Source organism: Pithys albifrons, chromosome 3 (genome assembly GCF_047495875.1).
Source record: "Pithys albifrons albifrons isolate INPA30051 chromosome 3, PitAlb_v1, whole genome shotgun sequence".
NCBI lineage: Eukaryota > Metazoa > Chordata > Aves > Passeriformes > Thamnophilidae > Pithys > Pithys albifrons.
The window spans coordinates 49,144,339-49,159,548 of NC_092460.1; the positions used below are offsets into that span (position 1 = coordinate 49,144,339).

General features: G+C 52.4%; 1 protein-coding gene across 2 annotated transcripts; it reads left to right on the forward strand.

Annotated features, from left to right (window-relative positions):
- The first annotated feature begins 321 nt into the window (after nt 1–321).
- Nucleotides 322–3,762, forward strand: NOL12 (nucleolar protein 12). Of its 2 annotated transcripts, none has more exons than XM_071549857.1 (6): nt 322–457; nt 549–654; nt 750–798; nt 1,246–1,388; nt 2,298–2,404; nt 3,014–3,762. In XM_071549857.1, exons 1-6 carry the CDS (start codon nt 381–383, stop codon nt 3,168–3,170), a joined length of 639 nt encoding a protein of 212 aa, XP_071405958.1. In that variant the 5' UTR covers nt 322–380; the 3' UTR covers nt 3,171–3,762. The 2 variants fall into 2 exon arrangements, with proteins under 2 accessions (XP_071405958.1, XP_071405957.1); XM_071549856.1 differs by having other exon boundaries at nt 323–457; nt 1,246–1,421.
- The last annotated feature ends 11,448 nt before the right edge of the window (nt 3,763–15,210 follow it).

Here is a 15,210-nt window from a genome sequence, read left to right on the forward strand (position 1 = left end):
ACTGCCAATTTTAACAATTTGGAGAAGTGACCTTTATTGAAGAGATGTAATCCTCTCAGGAGTGGCGGAACGAGTCTCCGGGTGTGAGATCGGGTGCTGCACTGGCATGTCCGCACACGGCAGTGCCAGAAAATCTTCTGGCAGGAGGGAGCTGAAGAGGAATGGAGCTGGAAGCTCCCATGCTTAAAGCAAGCCCCTGTCCACCCCAGGAGGGGATGCTACAGCAAGGTCAGCCTCCTGCCACGTCCCTGACCCTGGGTTCTCTCCCTCTCTCCCGCCCGAGCCGGGGGTGAGCGGGCAGGGCAAGGCAAGGGCCGCCTCTCGGCCCCGCGGCGGCGGAAGGGGCGGGCGACGGCGGCAGCAGCAGCGTGGGTACCGCCATGGGCCGCAAGAAGAAGAAGGGTCCGGGTGGCCGTGAGGGCCGGCTGGTGGTGACTTTCGACGAGGAGAGGCGGAGGTGAGGCCAGGCGGGCCGGGGGAGGGCAGGGGGGCAGGAGGGTATCCCCCGGTCGCTAAAAGCTGGGGACGCTCCATCTTGCCGGCTGTAGGGAGTACCTGACCGGCTTCCACAAGCGGAAGGTGGAACGGAGGAAGGCGGCGCTGGAGGAGATCAAACGGAAGCTGAAGGAGGAGCAGAGGAAGATGAAAGAGGAGGTGGGAGAAGGGTCGTGTCCCCCGGGCCATGGCGAGCTGGGAACGGGGCAGGAGGGGCGGCAGAGGCGCGGCAGTGACCTGTTTCCATTCCTCAGCGGCACCAGGAGTACCTGAAGATGCTGAGCGAGAGGGAGGAGGCGCTTGGTACGTGCTGGGCCCGGGGGTGGGAAGGGAGAGGCGTGCCTGTGGTCCCACAGCCTTGGCTGGGTGATAAGGGCTGGGGAAAGGGGAGCTCTCACATTGTCCCGCAACAACAGCTACTCGCTCCTCCCATTGTCCCCCTGGGAAACCGGGTGGCGACTGAGTGGTGACCCCACAGCCCTCTGGCCCTGGGGCAGACAGGAGGTCAGTTGGGTTGTACAGAAGGGAAGGAGGCAGGAGGACATCCCCAAGGTGTCATCCAGGTCGCCTCAGCAGGGAGAAGGACCTTGACTTACACGCTTGTAGTGCTGGTGTTCAAGCCCCTCTGCCCTTTAGCCTTCTCGCGAAGGCTGCGTGTCACCCCTCCCCAGCATGGCACAGCAGGAGCAAGTGAGTGTGTCTTGTGAAAAGTTGGGCACTTTGCAGTGCAGGATTTCTTTGTCTCCTCAGATGAGGCTGATGAACTGGAGCACTTGGTGACGTCTCGGGCAGAATCTGTGAACATCGACCACCCAAACCACATTGTAACAGTGACTACCATCAGCGACCTTGACCTCTCTGGGGCACGCCAGCTGGGACTGACCGCTCCTGTGGTAAAGCCTCTTGCTACCTCGCTCATTGATCAGGTATAAACATTCTAGGGGCTGGCGAGTGCTCCCTGAATATGCCCAAAGACTTGCAGCTGACTGGGAACAGGAATGAAAAGGGAAACTCATAGCTTTCATATTTTTCCACAATTTATGTTGGACCTCTAACGAGGAGGAAATGTCCTGTGTGAATAGTTCACTTAAAACTTCCCTGAAATACTTTACTTGTCCCAATGACCTTGATTAAATGAAAGGTGTCACAGGACCGGATGGCAACAGTGTAGTACTTTAAAAGCCCTTACAACACAAGCAGCAAGATTTCAGACTTTGCTGCATGAGCTGTCCTTCACCTCTTTCCTTTGTCCTGTCCACAAAAATTACTGTTAGCATGAGAAGGGATTTCTCTCTCCATGAGCCTATGCTTGGACCACAAATAAGGAAACCGTTTAGTTCTGGTTGTGGTCACTTTTATTCTCAAAATACATTGTAACTGAGATCTTATATTGGTTTTGTAGAAACTCTCAAGTGCTTGTTGACTTGATCTCTTCTAATCTTCATGACTTGTGGCTGAATTTGGGTTCTTTGGAGAAGTGTCTGTTAACCTTTTGCATTTGTAAGGTCACCTTCTAATCTGCAAATCCCCTTGATTACTGATAGTAATTTAAGAAAAAAGCTGAGATCTTTGGTTCATAATTTGGACTTCAATTGTATGGCCATTAAGATCATGCTGAAGTTTTTTGCTCTTAGGGTGGATTTCTGTAGATCACTGGTTGTCCCTTTCCAAGGGACTGTGATAAGAAACCATGAGACTTGGACAGCAAGGGATGTGGAGAACTAAAAAGTCTTCATCTGGGACAGGATGAAATCAAGAAGGCAACAGACATGCCAGAATCACAAACCTGCTTTCTTTTTAAGGGAAAAAGTGATGGATCAGAGGAAGAGAAAGAGAAGGGGGAAGAGGTGGTGAACAAGCCTGTAATAGCCATGCCCAAGAAGTCCAGAAACCCTTTCCTGTCTGAAAAGTATGTATAGATTGATTCAGGCCTTTGCTGTTAGTCTGGAAGCTGATTCAGAGGATGTTTCCGGATCCGTGCGGGCGGGGCGGGGGGTTGCTTTGCGTTCGCCGCGGGCAGGAGCCAGCAGGGGCCGCTGGCGGAGCACGGGCTGCCCGGACACTCCGGCCCCGTCCCAGGGGCTCTGGTGATAGCGGCTCCCAGGGGCTCTGGTGATAGCGGCGGGAGGACGGTGGGCTTCGTCCTCGCCTCTTTATCTAGTCCTTCATCTCGGCACCTACTGCAGGGTGCAGAGCTTATTTCTAGGGATAAAGGTCAATATTTAAAGCTTTGGCGTTCTTCACATTTTTCAGTATCCAGGTTTTACAACTACTCTGGGGATGTGGAGAATTACTTAACTCTATAGTGTCTGGGTAGTCCACTGCTCATAAAATTAATTTTGGTTGTTACTGCACTTGGAGATTTGCAGGTTTCATGCAAAGCTTGGAGTTCCTCTGGGGCTTGCCATGGTTGGTATCCACTCCTGCTAGGCTACACAGGGCTCTTCTGCTGTTGTCGTGTCACCTTGTTTCTGCAGAGTTTAGAACCCAGACATTTTTCTCTTTCTGCCCTGCACAGAATCTCTTCTCTTACTGCCACACTGCACACGCACAGCCAGAAAAAGACAAAAAGAAAGAGATCCCAACGCAAGAAAATCCAGAAGTCCAGCACAGGGCGAACCACCAAGACTCAGCGACGGAGGCTGACAGGCAAAATGGGCCGTGACCAAGATTAACAGAGAAACTAGTGTCCAGACCACCAGCTGGGACAGTGCTCCACATCTGGCCTGCTGCTCTTTGGGGCCATGTCGTTTGGGGCAAGCACCTTGTTTACTTGGCGCTCTGACCAGCAGTGAGCCCAGTTCAGCCTTTCTTAAGCCTCCTGAGCACTGGCTAGGGTGACTAGACACTACCCATTTATTTCTACAGTGATCTCCAGCTAAGTGTCTGGGTGTCACAGAGTCTCTCAAAAACTTCTGCTCAAGGTTGCATTTGCTATTTGGTGTAACCCTTCTATTGTTGGGCCTCCCCTTTCAGAGCTGATACTTGGCTTTGTCAAAGAAGAGGATCTGGGCCAGAGTGTAACAGCCACATCATCAGGACAGTGTACGAGACTTGGAAGAGCTCTGCTTCCACTCCTGCATCAGTGCCCTGGAATTTCTGCTGTGCAGTAAATCCCTTTTCCATAGAGACATGGTGTCATCTTGTCTTGTGTGTTTCTTCACTAGTGCCACAACCTGAATGCAGGGGTATTTTTTCTTTTGTACCTGTGCCAGGTGAAATTTGGTAACTTTGTGAATAAATCTGAAGTCATTTTGCTAAGAAAAAGACTCATTTGTGACTTACTTGAAGCATAACAGGAGCTGTGCTCATGTCAGTACCATCTGGAAAGAGAGGGAGCTAATTCCTGATGCTTAAAGGATATTGAAATCCACTGGTGCTTGGAAGATGGAATAGCTGGGAGCTATTTCTGTGGTAACATAGAGCCAACCAGAGCAGGAATGGCTCATTCCATTGTCTGCTGAATATGCCGATCTTAACTATGATAGCTCAGAGGAGTATGAAATGCCCTAATGCCCTTGCTGTGTGTGGGTGGCCCTGTCAGGGGTGGGAGTGGTAGAGGCTGCCCTTGCTCTTTACCTCAGGGCTGCTGCAGTTATTAGCAGCTAACTGCCTTTTTTCTTAGGACTTCAGTGTATGTTTTTTAGTGTGGTTGCCTTTGGCAGGGGCGAAAAAAATTTTATGTGGCTGGGATTGAGGAATACTGATGGCAAAACTGTGAGTGAATCCTTCGAGGAGAGTGGGCCCAGTCTGCATGCTGGACTCTGTCCTGGAGTATCCATAGGAAATGGCCATTCTGTCTTTGTCAGCCAGGCCTCCTTCCATGCCATATGTGTACTGGCAAGGAAATGACAAAAGGAAGAAAAGGCCTGTGTGTCCAAAACCCACACCAAAAAAATCTGCAACCCAGCAAAGGGCAAGTAAATAGATTCCTTATGCCAGAAATAGGAGGGAAAAGAATAAACCAGGGCCTGAGGCTTCATGGAAGAACATCAGAATAGTGTTGATGGCCACCAGCCGCTAAAGTGAATGGCACCATCCTCATGTATCTCGGTCCTTTCTTAGAGTGTGCATGCACAGATTCTTCAATGTGTTGAGGAGGGTACGATCTCAGCACTGACAGCAGTGATGCAATTTCTGCTAAAGGGATGGTTCTGGAGGGAATTGAGTGACTTGTGCTCATGGTAAGGAATGGGATCCTTTTGCACCTGCCTTTCCCTTCTGAGAAAGGTAAATGCTGGGGAAGTAGACACTTATCCCATGTGCCACTAGTGCCTTGTGTGCTTAGATTCTGAGTCCCATCCTGGGATGAGTTCTAGGGCACCAGTGCCGAATAACCCTGGTCACATCAGTAAAAGTGTGTGTGGTTTCCTTGCCTCCAAAACAGTTCTCAAACGCTGCCTTAAAGGCCACTCCAAAAAGGTCATGGGGTTTAATGCATGACCTTATTTATCTACTTGTCTTACTTGGGGTCTCAATGTGTTGTTTGGTTTGAGAGGGATAGAGGAGGGAAGCCAAGAGGATTGCAGCTCAAAGCTATAGGACAGAGTGTGCCACCTGTGGTCAGGATTGTACTGCAGCTTTCCCTTCTCTCCAGGACGCAGTGCCTTTGTGGAGTGACCATGGACAGAAGGTGACTTGCACTTCCCCATCCAAATATTTTGCTCTGGAGCTTGAATGGTCACTGTAAAGCAAATGCACCATCCCTTTGTGAAATCTGCTGAATTGTGGAATATGGGTCAGTTGCCTTCCCCAGCCTGTAGACAGCCTGGCATGGTAGTTGGGACAGAGCTGGATGACCTCATTGTAATCCTGATTGGATGTTAAGAGTGACCTCAGCAGCACTTCAGTTTTGGTCATTTTGCTGCCAGGTGATCTAGAAGAATCTCACTTCTAGTTTGCTGTTTCCCTGGCCCTAATAACATTTTTCTCAAGTGTCACCTGAAATCTCCAATGGCCTCTTCCATCCTCTGAAAGCTTCCAGTTCCTGCTGGAACATGAGTTTTCAAATTAAAAAAAAAATAGGCATATGGTAAAACAGAGAACAGAACTGTTAAATCCTATACAGCTTGTTCACTGCACTATTGATTTCTCCATTTGATTGATTAAAGCTTTATTTTGGAATGTAAATTACTAACTCAGCCCTAGCCAGCTGTCTTTGTTATGCACAGGGTCTGCAGTCGGGCTACCCCAGGCTATGTTGAATCAAGGATATGAATTCCCACACTCAAATTAGTGACTTAAGTTTTTGCCAGACACATCATAGTTTATACCAGACTCTGGCTTAAAATTCTTGTTTGATGCTTTACATTGTTTTCAAGATGGATTCGAGTGTTTAGAGTTCCCCTCACCCCACCCCCAACTGCTCATAAACAAGTTCAAGCCATTCAGGAGAAGGCCACTTTCAAATGTAAGGTATTCGCAAAAATCAACATGCTAATGCAGCTTCTGCTCCATAAAGGAAAAGCAGGGACCAGTAGCTCCCTGTGAAATCCCTTTTCCACAGGCTTTTCATGCCTGTCTCTGCAGCTGGGTCAGCTCGGGCACCTGCACGTTACTGTGTGTGTGCCCCAGGCGTGTACAGAGATGCAAGGCTTTGATGTGGGCTGCCACGCTGGGGTTTCCATGCATGATGGCTTTCACCGGCTAGACTGTGATTCCACACACATGCGCACACAAAAATATAATTGGGATTACAGTGGATCAAAACTAGACTGAGAGCCAAAAAGGTCAGATGGGGAAAAATTGGAGCACAGCAAAAGGAAGAATGTTTGCAGCCTGTGCATGAGCTGTGTGATAATCGGTGCACTGTATTTATTGCTTTTGTAGCTTATCAAGCGCAAGGCCGTATGCAGTACATGCTGCTGCTTCCAGCATTGTATTCCAGAAATGAACTCGAGGAAAAAAGTTACTGGGAGAGTGACAAGAACTTTTGGGGACTAAGGGAGCTGAAAAACAGGTTGTTTGGGGAAAATATGTTTGAAGAGTGGATTGCAAACCGCTTTCAATTAGTAAACAAAAAGTGAAATTGAATTCTTTTGTAACACTTGCCAGGGTCAGGAAGAGAAGGAATTTGAATTGTAGGAGCAATGGAGAACTTTAAAGATGTTCTACTAGAAATAGCAAGGGTCAGGCAGGGCTTGTGCTTGTCAAGTAAAGTCCAGGTTAGACAAACCTCTCTGGGCACTGCCGTAGGTATAGGCATGACCTCCTGTTGGAGCTGTGCTGGGAACACGGTGGCATTTGCCTCTCTCAGTACTTGCGGATGAGTCCGCTGCTTTGGCACCTGTTTCAGGTTCGGGCTAATGAACTGCGGGGGAGCAGTGGGGCAGACCCTCGGCAGGCGGTGGGGCGGTCCCTGGGGAGCTGCAGCCGAGAGGAAGGGCAGGTGGGAGCCCGAGGTATGAGGGCGGGGGGCTGAGTCCCCGGGCCCAGCCTCCCCCCAGCCCCGGCCGGGTCGATCTCCCGCCCGCTGCCACCAACACGTGCGTGCCCGCACCCGTGGGCGCCATAGCCGCGCGCCTCCGCCGGCCACTCAGAGGCCGGTATGCAAATCCCTGTTCGGCCGCAGCCAATGAGAGGGAAGGGGGTGTGGCCTCGCTCCCCGCGGTTCCCACGGCGAGCTGCACTGAGGGGGGAGTTCGGCGGGCGGCGAGGTGCTGGGAGCCATAGGGAAGCTGAGGTACTGGGCGCACTGGGAGGCGTGGGAGCTCTGAGCATGGCTGACTGCGTGCGGGTATGCATGCATGCCAGAGGCCCTGCAGATCACAGCATTATCCTGGCAGTAGGCCCCAAGGGATGTGGGGAGCAATGATTTGCCCATCAGGCACTGGGGTAGCAGGGACTTCAGCCACGGCTGGCAGTCCTTGGGCAGGGGAGGGAAGCAAGGATGGGGTGTTTCCTACTGCATCCCTGGCAGAGGAGTGCTTAGGCTCCTATCTTTCATTTTGTGTGAGCAAGTCAAGAAAGCTTGCCCCAGTGTGAGGAGGGAGGCTGCAAGGCTGGCACTAGAGCAATTTGCTGTATTGCCAACGAGTCCACCGAGAAACAAAAGTTATAACTTGATATCGCCATTGACGGTTGGCCCTGGTTGTTTTGGGGAGCAGCCACAGGCTTGCTCAGCTGCTCTGTCCGTATTTAGGGCAGCCAGTAGTGGCATGTTCACATCAGGGATGCTGAACTGATTTCTTTCTGTTGGTGCCTCCTCTTCGCAATTTAGGCAGTCCTCCCAGCACAGATCACACCTTCAGATCCAAGGGCTCACTCTCAAACCCTGCAGAACAGAAGAGGTGATGGTGGGCAGTACGCTTTTGAAAAAACAGGACAGATTTGTGGAGCCCAGCTGTTGTGCTGTCAATGTTTGTTGCTCTTCAGTTTTGTAATCATCTGTCCTAAAAGTCTCAGAAATTTTCATGGGCTCAACAAGTTTAGAAAGAGTCTTAGTAAGTTTCCAAGTTTCCTAAGCTGTTTATAGCCATCCCTTTTTGAGCAACATAGTTAAGAAAAAAGGTTTTCTTTTTATGCCCTCTAACAGAGCTTGAAGAAAGAAAAGTTCCATCAAACAAAACAGTAGGACATGCATATCATTCCCTCTGTTCACAAGGACTCCCAGATTGGGGGGTATCAGCAGTCATTTCAGGGTGCAGTGCAGTGCCCTCCACTAAAAGCAGTCCCTGCTTGAACACACCCTTTTATTATCTATAAGGATCATACTGATCACCTTGTACCTGGGTACTTTTTGATTCCAGTATTGACAGCTGAGAGCAGGAAACTTCAGTCTGGGAATAACATTCCTGCTTTTACAGGAGCTTGAGGCTGGAGGACCCTAAGCTGTGGTCTTCTGCTGCTCTTCCTTCCTCCTTTTCCTCCTGGCTTCCCTCTACCAGCAGGCTAGCAACCAAAAATCTTCATCCCTGCTATGGAACAATGTCTGGTTCAGTGGATGACGTGCCCTGCATGAACTTTGAAGCCAACATATTTGCAAGGAGCCTGTGTCAGCACTGTTTCCGAGCAGCAGGGGCTCACCAGCATGCTGTCCAGGTGAGCTACTCCATCCCACCTGGAGGCTATGGATGCTTCATTAATGGCCCCTTTGTTCTGGGACTCCACCTGCTTTTGGAGAGATGGAAATCCCTAAGACAAAGGCTCAGATGAGATTTCTAGATGTCCTGGGGGAAAACTGCATGGGGAGAGAGTCTTTCCAGGCACAGGAATCCCTCTTTAACTGTGCCTAGACTAAAGCTGGGAGCCACCTTGGCAGAGAAGGTCTGGACATTGGGCAGAAGGGGCTTAATAGACCCTGGAAGGGAAAGCAGGGGTGTCACAGATGCAAAGCTATAAGTAGAGGAGACTGGCAGAGCAGGGACCCACCCTGGATTAATCTCTGCTTGATGCCTGCTGGCATTTACAGCTTTCCTCACCTTAAATATGGTCCTGGTCGATTTCCCTGTGGCCTCCAGCTGTTGGCTTGGCGCCAGGGCTGAATTCTGTCCCTAGGGCAGCTGCAGCTAGCTCTTCCCTGAAGGGTAGGCAGGAGAGGGATGAATCTGAAGGGACTTTGGCCTCTAGATACCTGGACCAACACAGTTCTTTAGGACAGGACTGGACACACAAGCTACTGTCTCTGACTGGGCGACAGCTGGTTTCATGTTCACAGAGGGTTTCGTGTTGTTTGCTGTCCTCCAGGAGCAACTGGCCAGGGATGATGAAATAGTAATGAACCTCCCTCTCTCTTTCTCGCCCTCTCCCTCTCTTCTCCTGGCCCTGGGCCCTCTAAGGTTACCTCAGCTCTTCACCCGCTATCTGCTCAGAGCTGTCACCTCTGAGTGAATCCCAGTGCGGGCAAGATGCTGGAGGGAAGGCAGTGCAGACAGCTGACTCCCCAGAGCCTCCCCCACTGCTGCTTATAAGCCCCACAGATAACAGGGCCAGGGAGGATGCTGAGACGCCTGCAAGCCTTGACAGAGGCAGAGGCTGGGACTACAGCATTTTCTGCAAAAATTTTCCTTCCTCTTGGTTCTGTTGCCTCTTCCTGAGCTGTCTGGTGGTGAGGGAGAGCAGCTGCCAGCAGCGTCAACATCAACATGGGAGTACAGTTTCCCTGAGCCCTTATGCAGTCTCTGGGATGTCTGCAGCATTCAGCATCAAACAGAAGCATGCTGGGCCTCTCTGGCCTCTTGAAATAGGAAAAAAATCTCAACGGTGGGCTGGATGAGATATAAAGAGCCCTGGAGGGAGGCCAGGTTGTTCTCAGAGAAGGTAGAAGAAGCAGGCATTTCTGAAGGGCAGCCTTCATCCTCATCCTTGCCACGCTAACAGCATCACTGCGACCCCTTCCTCCTCACAGGAGCATGCTGCGGAGGTCTCAGGGCACAATGCCTGCAACGCAGACCCAGGAGAGCTCTGGGATGCCCTTCATATTTTAGCCCCACAGTGTGAGGTGTACGTATGCATGGGCCCAGCGGAGGGGACAGAGCGGTGAGTACCAGCCGGGAGCCATGCTGCTCCAACCAGCCCCTTCTGTGTGAATGATGGAGGAGGGGGAGTGGGAAGCCAGGCAGTGGGAAATCAGATGCCTTCTCCCTATGCTCTGCACACTGGTGCCTGGGAAAAAGGACTGAGAAACCCCCATGTCATGCTCTCTAACCGTTCCTCTTGGCTGTCCCAGAAGAGGATGGGAGGCCCTTGAAAGAGTCTCCTTCATTCCCTCCAGAGCAATGCTGGTGATCCCAGGCTGGGCTCTGCCACCTTCTGCCCATCCAGTAGAGAATGAGCCAGTGTGGCTTGGGCTGCCAGTGCTGCCACCCACCCCTGAGCTCTGTAGGCTCTGCTGACCACCAGCTGTCCTCTCTCCCTGCCCCACAGCTGGCACGAGAGCAGGCGGTATCCCCCACTCAGCCCCGGAGCTGAGGGCGAGCACAGAGAAACTGGCACCGACCCTAGCGCCTGTGCTGAAGCCAACTCCACGCTTGCCAGGGTGAGATGGGGATCTCTTGTGGTTTGGGTTATTCTGGTCTCTCCAGCCCCCTTGGCCGTTCAATGCCACTTCTGCTGGACACATTCAGAGGGTTCCTGGGCACACAGGTTGAATTTGCCCCTCTGGCTCTCCTACCTTGGGCAGATACAAAAAGAAGCCCATCCTGTACAGGGAGTTGGATTTGATGGTCCTTATGGGTCCCTTGCAACTTGAGGTACTTTATGATTCTAAGGTTCTGAGATGCAAGGGGGGATCACCTGAGACTCTTAGTCCCCACAAAGGAGACTCTCGCCCTAAAGAGCACATGAGATTCACTCTTGGATTCCCTCATGTGAACTTTACTATATTGTTTCTTGCCATTGTTAGTCTGGGGACATCTTACACTCATGCAGCTCCTCTTCTGGTTCCTTTTTACCAGTAATTTTGAGCTGAACAGGTTGTAACTTCTCATATATGCTCTTGCATCCTTCAAACCCACAAAAGCTACTGATCCCCATCGCAGAGATCTGCCCTATTTTGTTTCCCAGGAAGGGGAAATGACCCAGTTGTGGGACAACAGTTTGAAATCAGGCAAACGGGACATGATGAGCTACATGGACCATAAGGAGGAGGTGTGGTCACGAGCCCCACAGTCAGACAGACCCAGGTGGGCTCAGCCCATTTCCTCTGGATCCTGGGTGAGAACTGAAGCTCAGGGCCTTAGGAAAGAAATCTGCCCACTGAAAGCAGGTACTCCCGTTTGCTCTGATGTGAGATCCTAGTTCTGGTTTGTTTTCTATCCAGGGGTCTCTGAAGTTCATGGCAGATCTCTATGTACATTTGGCATCTCTTTATCCAGTTCTGGTCCCAGAAGGTGTTCAACACCTCCATGGGCACCACGTGAGAGTCCATCTCTGTGTGTGCTGACCATGAACCATGGGTCTCACATGTGTTCTCTGTCTGCATGGTTTGGCATGCTCTTGGCTTGCAGTGCTGTGACCCAGCACTCCCACCCTGCCTGGAGGGAGTCTGGGTTTTATTTCTCCCCTCCTGGACCATTTCTAGCTCTCCTCCGAAGACCTGCTTTGCCGTGGACGTGGTGGCATCCCGTGTTGCTCGTGCCTCCCCCAGTAACAGCCTTCTCCCCGTCCCAGAGCACCGTCCTGCTAGCCAGAAGCCTGAGGAAATCTGGCCGAAATACCGGAAAACCGACCCTCCCTGGGCATCCACCCTGCCGCGTGCCCCAGCAGGCTCCCTGCCGACCCGCAGTGACACTTTGGGTGGCAGTGGACACCTTGCTGGGTCTCGGGTACGGGAGTCCCGTGGGCACTCTGGCAGTGGGGGCACAGAGGGGCGGCACGGGCTGGAGAGGCAGGAGTACACAGTGCTGGCAGACCTGCCCAAGCCCAAGCGCCTCAGCCAGCGGGATGCTGTTGACCGCTACAGTTCCCGGACACTCAGCCCTGGCCGAGTGGAGGTGGAGAGGATATTTGGCTGCGAACGCAGGTGAGAAGCAACTGGAATCCACAGTGATCAGAGGTGGGAGATTGTTCCTCTATGCTGTCAGGAGGCCCCCATTTCCAAATCATCATGCCTTGGAGGAAGAGCAGGGCTAGGTGGCAAAGATCAGCTTTCAGCTGTGCTTACATTTCCCTTGAAGCAAGGATTGGGTTTAGGCTCAGCAGTATCCAACCTGGGGAGCTCCCCCATTGTGGCAGGTAGCTGAGGGCATTGGAAAGGTGGAATGAAGCAGCACTGCTGGAAAGGAGCAGTCCACCTTCCTCAGCCCCACAGCCACCTTCTGGAAACTGCAGGATGTGCTGCAAAGCAAGGCTCCCCATGGAAAGAGAGAAGGAAAGAGGTGTTTCCCAGTCCCGGCGTCAGTGGTTCTGCAGGGATCCAGCATCTACTGTAGGAGCTGCTTAGGAAAGGATGCAGGATGCCAAGAAGCACCCAGTAGCTGGTTAGGTCTTGCCTGGAGAAGCTCCAGTGTTGGTGACACGAGGCAGGAGGAGGGGACATAAGCAGGGACTGGGGAAGTCCTGGGCAGGTGGGTGGGATGTGAAGGACCAGATGGAGGAAATCTTGAATAATAGTCTGAATAAAACATGGGTGAGGCAGCAGGATATGAAAGCTGAGATGGTTGAAATGGTCAGGACAGGGAGGCCTTACAGCACACGGTATTTGGGACGGATGGAGGTGTGTGGTGCCAGGCTAGGGTGTAACAGGGTCTGCAGGGGCTCTGCCTCCAAGCTGAGCAAGGTGGCAGCTGGACAAACTGTGTGTGTTCACAGGAAATCAGAGACACTGGAAGCCTTCCAAGCTCTGGAGGAGGGCCGTGTGGACCGGCTTGATGGCAAGACACCAGTGCCACCCAGCAAAGGCCACCTAGTTCGGAGGCAGTCCAGCCCCAGCCTGCACAGGGAGGTGAGGTTTGGCTGCATGACAGAACCTCATACCAACTCCAAGCTGGGTTCCTTTCTCCAGCCACATTTTCCTCTACTTCTGCCACATGCTTCTCTCTTTCATTCCCCTGCTCCACCTTTCCCTCTAATCACAGCCCTCCCTCTCTCATGGACTGGGACCCTCAGCTCTTAAATTGCAGAAGCGCTTTCACCGTTTAGGTGCAAGAGGCTTCTTTTGAGTATGAGATGGCTCCATGCACAGTGATGCAATTCCTCTCTGGGCAAGCATTTAACCAAACTACCTCTTAGCCCTAATCGCGTCTTGTTCTGCTCATCAGCATTCTTTTTCAAGAGGACTCTATACTCTCTCTCTCCCTCATGACTAGAGTCAGCGAGTCTCCTGGCACTTCGAGCAGCGCAGCAGAAACCCCAGGGAGTCCCTGCGCTCCTCCAGCCCAGTTCGTCACTCCGAGAAGGCCAGCAGGAACAGGGGGGACTCCCCGCGCCCTGCCAGCCCTGCCTGGCTGCCGGAGAGAGGCAGCCGAAGCCCACGCTCTGCAAGCCCAGCCCATAGGTTGGAGAGGAGGGCAGGGGAGCCTGTGAGCCCACCCTGTCGCTCTGAGAAAAGCTGGAGAAGCCGAGGGGAGCCTGTCTGCCCCCCAAACTCAGAAAGGGGCCGAGCCACCTGGCAGGCAGGGAGTACATGGCAAGCACTGGAGAGGAAGAGCCAAGGGAACTCCCTGCACCCCACAGGTATTGGGAAGGTCTCAGATAACAGCAGGCTGAGCCAGGCAGGGCCACCATCACCACAGTCTCTCAGTCCTGTGAGAGGTACAGAGAGCACAAGGAAAAGCCAAAAGGAGATCTCCCCTCCCAGCTTGGTGCGGGTGGCAGAGAGGCAACGGGTGAAGCCAGCGGAGCCACTGCATGTTTCAGGGCCTAGGAAGCCATCCGACTGTGGCTGGCAGAGCCTCAGGGAAAAGCTGACATCCTCCCAACCTGGAAAGGGCACCAGCAGTGACTGGAAAGGCCGAGGCAAGCCCCTGCGCCCCACGAGCCCAACACGACCACTTGAGCAGGACCGGAAGGGTCAGGGGGATGTCCACCAAGCACAGGTGTGGGAGAAGGACTGGAAGCGCCAAGAGACGACTGTGTGCCATGCAGATGTGATGCGCCAGCTGGAAAGGGACTGGAAAAGCTCTGCTAGATGTCTCAGTGTAGGACTACGGCCAGATGACAGCTGGAAAAGGCCTGAGAGTCCAGCACAGCACCTGGAGGAGGACTGGAAGGGTCCTGAGCACAGCCAAGACACAAGCAACACAGAGAAGCCATTGGAAAGTGACTGGGGGAATAAGAGTCTTCTCATTTACCATGTGAGTAGGGCAGGAGCCAGAGGTGACAGGGAATTTGGCAGGTATAAAACTGGCAAGCACAGAGTGAGTGGGTCCCCTGGGTTGCAATTCTGTGCACCGATTCCCTCGAATCCTCTGCTTCTCCAGGGAAGCCTGGGACTGGAAGGAGGGAGGATAATTTTTCCCCTGGCTCATGCTGAGAGGCTTTAGATGCTCAGATCTGGGAAACTGAGGTGAGAACTAAATCCCAAAGGCTTCAGCTCCTGCTTTCTCCCCTGCAGCCCCAGCTGGGTGGAAGCACCTTCCCACTGCAAAGCAGCACCGGCTCCTCAGGAAGCCCACAGCCACATTTGAGTGCCAGTAAGAAGCGCAACAAGGTAGGGGCCAGACCCTGGGAATGGTGAGGAAGGGCAGCTGCCCTTCCCTGGGAGTCACTGTGGGCAGGACCTAGGTCTCCAGCACTTGACCTGAGCAGGCTCAGTGTGGTGCTGCCTTCCCATGACCTCCTGGACACCGTGCTCACTAACACTCCCCTTCACTTCATCCTTTGCCCATTTTTCAGGGAAGGGGAGGGTGTGGGAGAGAAGGAACTGAGTCACAGAGCCTGTTTATAAAGCCATAGAAGGGTAAGCAGTAGACCTAGGACTAAAATCTCAGTGTAGCTGCTTTCCTTCACTTTATTATTGCCTGGTGCTATGATGGCACCAAGGGTTTTACAAGGATGAACTGGGCTTTAGTGGCATGAAAGAAGATACAGTGAATTGTGTTAACGCTCCTGGGATACCAAAAATGGCATGAGAGCAGCTTTGGAGAGCTGCAGAAAATGTTTCTGGACCCCATGTAGCTGGCAACTGCACCCAAGTTCCTGCCTCTGTCCCCTGCTGCATGCATGTCATCTCAGCCAGGTTGTCCTCTGCTAGGACCTGGCTTTGTGCTATACTTAAGGACTAACTGCAGCCAGGAAAGAGGCTGCCAAAGGCCTCTGAAACTCAAAACAGATGAC

What these genes read in the sequence shown, in the direction of transcription:
- NOL12 (XM_071549856.1), top strand. Translation starts at nt 381, where the DNA reads ATGGGCCGCAAGAAGAAGAAGGGTCCGGGTGGCCGTGAGGGCCGGCTG. An exon ending in TTCGACGAGGAGAGGCGGAG is followed by an intron (nt 458 to 548) that starts GTGAGGCCAGGC and finishes TGCCGGCTGTAG; the next exon opens with GGAGTACCTGACCGGCTTCC. An exon ending in AACCCTTTCCTGTCTGAAAA is followed by an intron (nt 2,405 to 3,013) that starts GTATGTATAGAT and finishes TGCCCTGCACAG; the next exon opens with AATCTCTTCTCTTACTGCCA.